Source organism: the organism of the source record quoted next (genome assembly GCF_019968955.1).
Source record: "MAG: Porospora cf. gigantea A chromosome Unknown PgA_NODE_1378_length_6192_cov_377.907, whole genome shotgun sequence".
NCBI classification, from domain to species: domain Eukaryota; phylum Apicomplexa; class Conoidasida; order Eugregarinorida; family Porosporidae; genus Porospora; species Porospora cf. gigantea A.
In genome coordinates this window covers 1-6192 of record NW_027151398.1, presented here as the reverse complement: position 1 = coordinate 6192, position 6192 = coordinate 1, and the positions used below count along the sequence as shown (strand labels likewise).

Sequence of the window (6192 nt, the reverse complement as noted above, 5' to 3'; positions counted from 1 at the left end):
AGCGCACAGTGGAGAGCATCCAAACGCTGAACATGCAGCTGCAACTCGGCCAAATTCGCGTACCACCCAAGACGGACACGTGGGAGGGCGTGTTGCTGCTGATGCACAGAATGGGGCTGCTGGACAAGCTCTTCGCGTCCACTAGAACCCTTTCCGGAGGCATGAAGCGCCGTCTGTGGCTCGTGATCGCTCTGATAGGAAACCCGTCTGTCGTCTTCTTGGACGAACCCACCAGTGGGGTTGACCCCTTGGGACGCCAGTTCATTTGGGAAGTGCTGGAGGAGCAACGGTCTCCCGAGAGGTGCATCATCATCACCACTCACCACATGGAGGAGGCGGACTTACTGGCTGAGCGAAAGGCCGTCATGGCTCACGGGCGACTGCAGTGCCTCGGTTCTTCTCTCTTTCTCAAAACGCATTTCGGCATCGGCTATTTCTTGGAGGTCCAACTGAACCCGGCTACGTCCGTGGCTGACGCCTCACTCGTTTTTGAAAGGCTTTTGGATGTGCACATCCGGGGGTGGTCTTGTCAGACCGACATGCATAAAGCGGTTGCTGAACGGGAGTCCATTCTCGTATACGCCCTCCCTATGACGGAGATCGGTCGGTTTGGTCCGTTTCTAAACGCCGTTGAAAACCAAAAGGCGACACTAGGAATCAGCGAGTACGGCATCAGCCTTAGTAGCTTGGAAGAAGTGTTCTTTAAGCTAGGAGACATACTCGAAGAAGTCGAAGGGCAGCCTGTCGCAACTCAGCTTCAAAACATGGGTATCCCGACGCACTTGCTAAGGAAGCAGCTGGTAGACGAAGTGGAGGAAACCCCAACGGGTCCCTACCAAGGAGAGTCTGGCAATTACTTATCCCAGTCGTTGACGTACCTCCCCATCAAGGTCTATCGCCAGATACGCGCCATCGTGAACCTCCGTTTTGCCCAAGCTCGATATAGTCTCTTGCCCTTCACCTTCGACTTCGTGCTTCCTCTGGTCATGCTTGTATCCTTGATATACTCCCAAAGAGGCGGCCGGTTCATGGAGCGCCTGTTTCAGAACTCGTCCCCAGTTATACCTCTTAACGACTACAGCGTCTTGAACGACACGATTCCGGTCTACATCGACCCCACGATCCACAAGTTCCCTCTGCGTAGGGCCATGGTTCAGAATATTCTCTCTCGTCTACCGTTCAACGACAAATTGACGACCATGACCCTTCCAGAAGCCATCATCAAGGACAGCCTAATACCTCGCATGTCCGGCGCTCGAGACATGCGCTACTTCCTCTTCCACGAGAACTCCATGATGGAGAAGTTCAACTTCCATCCCGTGGCCTTGTCTTTTGAACCGCGCACACGCACTCGGCCCAAGGCAGCTGGAGACCAGAAGGAAGCGCTCGAGGTGGAGCACAACTTGGAGATGCACTACATTAGGGCGCCTGATGAGGACAAGAACGACGTCCAGCTTCGAATCTTCTGGAACCCTAACGTGCCGAATGCCATGCCAGTGGTGCTAAATGGGGTGACGCAGGCCTTGATGCAGCTTCAGTTGGCGGATCATAGCGAAGTTCCAAAAGTAACCCCGTCGCAGCTGGGAGCCACAAGCGCCCCTTACTTCCTCAGTATCCCTCTGTTCGTGTCCACTGTAACGCAGATACTTGCCAACATCCTGTCGCTGGGAATAGCCTCTCTGCCCACCAGGTTTGGCATTCAAGTCATCAGTGACAACAATATGGGCACGAAGCACTCGATGATCATCAGCGGGCTGCGCCTGTGGATCTATTGGCTGGCCTCCGTCTTGTCGAACTGGCTGGTCATGGCCGCCTCCGCGGCCAGTGTGTTGGGCTTCATAGCATTCATGCTACCTATATTCCGTGACATCAACACCCTGATCGTCTGTACCATCGGCATTGGAATCTACTGCTTCGCCATGATAGAGACTGCGTACCTGGCGACGTTCTTCCTACGACCGCAGGGCTACGGACTGTCCCTGCAGATCGTCGTGTGGATCCTGGGAACCGCCCCTGCCGTTCTAGTAGCTTCTTTGTGGGACACCACCGAGGCCGTCGAAAACATCACGACCCAGACGTTGGCCCTCTACTTACACATCGTATTCTCATTCCTCATACCTCCATACACGCCTATCGGCCTGCTCATCGGCTGCTCCATTCTGCTGAATGAACAGAGGTTCGGAGAAGTCGAACACGGACTGATGTCGTACCTTTCCTTCCAACAGCTGCCAATCTACGCCATTCTAGGATCGCTGGTGCAGTGTGTCGCTTTCTACGCCATGCTACTCGCTCTGGACTCCTCTTCCTACAGGGCGAGGCAGCCTCGGAGAGCCGCAACGGATTTCCTCACACAGTACCTTATGCAGTTACAGCAGCAGCGGTTGCAGGCGCAGATGCAGTACGGAGGGCGCACCGAGTTCCTACCACCCGAACTGCGCGATTTTCGTGACGCCGACGTCAAGCGCGAGGCCGCGCGCATCCAGCTCTCCGCCCAGGTACTCAACACCCAGACACAGGCGCGAAAACTGGGCATCGACATACCGCAGCCAGATGAGGTGGTGGACGCCGGAAGCGCGGAGGACCTCGGGGTCATGCCGATGGTGATGGTGGACGGCGTCTCGCATTGCTACTTTGGAGAAAACCCCGCTGTGCAGCCAACAGTGGCTCTTAAGAACGTGTCCTTTGGTGTGGATCGCGGCGAGATCTTCGGTCTTCTGGGACCCAACGGAGCCGGAAAAACAACCACCATCAACCTTCTCACCTGCAACTTCGCCCTGGAAGCGCCCGCCAAAGGAGGTTGCTATCTTGGAGGTGTCAGCGTCCTGGACAATCCTGAGCCGGTCTTTTCACATTTGGGTATGTGCCCGCAATTCGACGCGTTGTGGGAGGATATCAGTATCCTAGACAACCTGGAGGTTTTTGCTAGCATCAAGAACTACTCTCGCTCAGACGTGCGAACTGTCCTTGCAGACGTTATGTCAAAGTAAGCCTCCTGTCCACGTTTCATACAGACTCGACCTGCACTCGCACGCGAAGAAACGCATCCGAGAACTGTCTGGAGGGAACCGGCGTCGGGTCTCGGTTGGCGTGGCCTTCTTGGGAGACCCCGACATCATTCTGCTGGACGAACCATCCAGCGGCATTGACCCCATGGGTCGTCGGCGCCTTGCTGAAATCATAGGCGAAAGGAAACGAAAGCGAGCCGTAGTGCTTACAACGCACTCCATGGAGGAGGCGGAAGCACTTTGCACCAGGCTGGGAATCTTAGTCAGCGGCGAGTTCCACTGTATGAACACGATTCTGGCCATCAAGAACCAGTACGGTTCTGGCCTGCGTCTGGTCGTGCAGCTGCGGGACGACGCTAACGGCCCTCAAGCCTTCGCCAGCATAAAGGAGCGGCTGGGCAGCGTCACTCGAGGAGTGAAGGTGGAGGAAGAAAGCGGTATGCGTGGCAGCTACCTGCTGCCGTTGCAAGTAAAGCACCTGGGCGATCTGTTTTCGCGACTGACAGAGGAGAAAGACGTGCTGCAGATCGCAGAGTTCGGCATATCGCAGCCCACACTGGAGCAGGTGTTCGTTCGTTTTGCGAAGCGCCAAGAAGGCCTTGGAATGGCCGCTGTGTGAGAGTTACCACAATCCTAAACAACCTTGCTGAATTTTCTTTCCGATGCCTTGGCACCCAGGCTGCTTTTTAGGGCCTTGGTATTTAACAGCGCCGCGAACGGACACAGACTCCCAGTTGTCAGTAAAAGAGGCATCGTCCGCCACAGAGCTAACGCGAGCCCACTCACTGTGCATGCGCGCCTCAGGACGGGGCCGTCCGTGGAATTGCATGAAGGTGTCTTCTGTGTCGACACTCCTCCGACGCGACCGGGCTCCTCGAGTCAGAGTCGTACGTTGGGACGCCATGGATTGGCTGGGTCTTCGAGACCGCGTGCGTCGGGAACTAGACTTGCCGTGTGACTTCGGACGCAGCGACTGCATATGGTTCTCCGCCAATCGCTGGTACTGCTCGTGATACGACGCCACTCTGCAGTAATTCACCCAAGCGTCCTGCGATTCTGCACTCTCCTTAACAGAGTCGTCACAGCTTCGCGTAATGTCCCATTGCGAAGAGGTACTATGCACAACCGCAGGGTCCTGAAGCGCTGCAATGTATGAAACAGGGGCGTAGGTCGTCGGGACGCCAGGGTACGCAGGCCGATCGTCAGTGGTCGTCTGAGGACGAGTCTGGCTGACTTCCACTCTATACGCGACGCTTGGAGCGTGGGAAACGTCACTGGGGGCTTGGCGACTGGTAGAGTGCAGAATCTCCGATCGGCGAGATTTCTGGGAGGTAGCTGGATTTCGGATGGATACGGCGACACGGCGAGAGGCCTTCGCTGTCTCGGACACGCTGGAGACAAAACTTTCACGGCCAGTCTCGGATCTGACAGGCGTCGAAGACTGACTGCATGCCGTCTCCCTAGCAGTGACCTTGATGAGATCTCCGAGGGTCCGCTCTGACGAGGAAGAGATGGAGGTTGCCGACGGCAGGACGACTGGACCGAAGCCGTGATCTGCGTACTCGATGATTTTTGTAAACGTTTGCTTGCGGAAGTGAGCCCTGTGTTCATGTAGGTGGTTCAAAAAATCCAAGAGCACCTCATCGATTTCATCGACCTCAAGCAGCGACGGGCTCATGGCGGCCAGCGCCTGATCGCCACTGAGAGTGTCGAACAGAACCAGGTATACCAGACAAAGGAACTCTGCCAGTCGAGGGTCATCCGGAGCGAAGACACACACGTGCATCCGTCTGGGTGTCACCGCTACTAGGGACTCACCTCATCAATGACGCACGGATTTCCTGCAGGCAGATGTTGTCGATGCTCCTCGTCTTCTGGACATCGATCTCTACTTGCCACAAATACGTTGCGTCGTCCAGATTCCGTGGTCGGAGGTACTCGAGCGTTCCCAACGGACGAGCCATCACAAGTGTGTCGAGGTGAGCGATGCCTTTGAACGATCGATCCCGAAGGCACCATAGAGACCCGAAACCCTCTCCAAGCTGGCTTACGTGCAGCAGTGACGCTGGTTCACCCATCGGTTTTACTGGATTTGGTAAATTTTGACTCATGCATGCGCGTTGGCGCTGGTGAAACCCCCTCCGTGCTGACAGATAGACCCTCCATGCTCACAAAGGAGGTTGCATTGAATCGGCCCTCCCTCGTATATTCTGCACTTAGTGTTCGCTTAGCGAAGACACATACCCCGGCAGGCTGGTTGATAACCCGGCTGCTCAGTCAACAGGAAGATCACGATCCGATAATGATCATAATAACATGCACAGGGACCTGCGCGACGCGCGGAAACCCCCGGCCAAGCCGCCGCCTCTGCCTCCTCCTCAGTGCCCAGAGTATCCACTTGACACTCTCGCTGATGTAGAACTGCAAGAAGTGCAACCTTTCCTAAGCCATGAGACCACAGCTGACATCCTGTTGCGGCTTCTGCAGCAGTCAACTCCTGATTGGAACGATAACGCACCCTATAGGCGACCCGAGCTCCTATCGAGCACTTTATACAATCTCGCGTCACCCGGTTGGTCCACATCAGTCAACGATGTGCGAATGCTCATATCCTCAGAAAGCATAGAGACTGCGCCCGTGAGGGCCTACATCTTGGGGGAGTTCCCCCGACTCGCCATGTCTCCGTCGCAGCACGAGTTGGTGAAGTCCTACCTGGAGGTGTGCTCGCCGGAGGCGTTCGTGGAAGTAATCCGCGTTCACTTCGCGCAGATCTCCACGCTGAGCAAACACGTGTACGCCTGTCGCATTGTGCAGCAGCTGGTGTCCATGGCGGCAACAGAGGTATGTACCAGGATCGGTCAACACAGCCCGCTCGCGCGCTGCTGACTCAAAGCCTGGCGCCTGCTCTTTTAGAGCTGGCCTTGGACCTCAACGCCAACTACGTAGTACAGGCATGCATATGTCACTGGCCTCCTGAGAGCCACCGGTTCATACTCAGTAGGCGCAGCGGTCGGTCGATCATCAGACGTCGTGTTGCAGAACTGCTTGCCTCTTAGCCGCCACCGTCTGGGCTGTTGCGTGGTGGTACGCTGCCTGCAGCATGGAGACGCTGCAGCCGTCGCCGAAATGCGCACGAAACTCGTGGACGCAGCGGGGGTCCTCTGTGAGGACCCCTACGGAAACTATG

The 6192-nt window shown here is 56.2% G+C and overlaps 3 protein-coding genes across 7 annotated transcripts; 2 read left to right on the top strand and 1 right to left on the bottom strand.

Moving 5' to 3' along the window:
- Window positions 1–32: 32 nt before the first annotated feature.
- KVP18_001635 (uncharacterized protein) lies at window positions 33–3624 on the top strand (the record flags this gene model as incomplete). Of its 3 annotated transcripts, XM_067951849.1 has the most annotated exons (2): window positions 33–2983; window positions 3012–3624. In XM_067951849.1, 2 exons carry the CDS (start codon window positions 33–35, stop codon window positions 3622–3624), a joined length of 3564 nt encoding a protein of 1187 aa, XP_067812911.1. The 3 variants fall into 3 exon arrangements, with proteins under 3 accessions (XP_067812911.1, XP_067812910.1, XP_067812912.1); XM_067951848.1 differs by lacking the exon at window positions 3012–3624 and having other exon boundaries at window positions 33–2987; XM_067951850.1 differs by lacking the exon at window positions 33–2983 and having other exon boundaries at window positions 3151–3624.
- A 3-nt stretch (window positions 3625–3627) lies between these two features.
- Window positions 3628–5083, bottom strand: KVP18_001636 (uncharacterized protein; the record flags this gene model as incomplete). 2 transcript variants are annotated; one of them, XM_067951851.1, is made up of 2 exons in its annotated part: window positions 3628–4795; window positions 4824–5083. In XM_067951851.1, the coding sequence occupies 2 exons, from the start codon at window positions 5081–5083 to the stop codon at window positions 3628–3630; spliced, it is 1428 nt and encodes a 475-aa protein (XP_067812913.1). The 2 variants fall into 2 exon arrangements, with proteins under 2 accessions (XP_067812913.1, XP_067812914.1); XM_067951852.1 differs by lacking the exon at window positions 4824–5083 and having other exon boundaries at window positions 3628–4791.
- A 238-nt stretch (window positions 5084–5321) lies between these two features.
- On the top strand, window positions 5322–6168 carry KVP18_001634 (uncharacterized protein; the record flags this gene model as incomplete). Of its 2 annotated transcripts, XM_067951846.1 has the most annotated exons (3): window positions 5322–5846; window positions 5873–6002; window positions 6031–6168. In XM_067951846.1, coding segments are annotated over 3 exons (793 nt in total), but the record flags the coding sequence as incomplete, so codon positions are not given. The 2 variants fall into 2 exon arrangements, with proteins under 2 accessions (XP_067812909.1, XP_067812908.1); XM_067951845.1 differs by lacking the exon at window positions 6031–6168 and having other exon boundaries at window positions 5322–5891.
- Window positions 6169–6192: the final 24 nt, after the last annotated feature.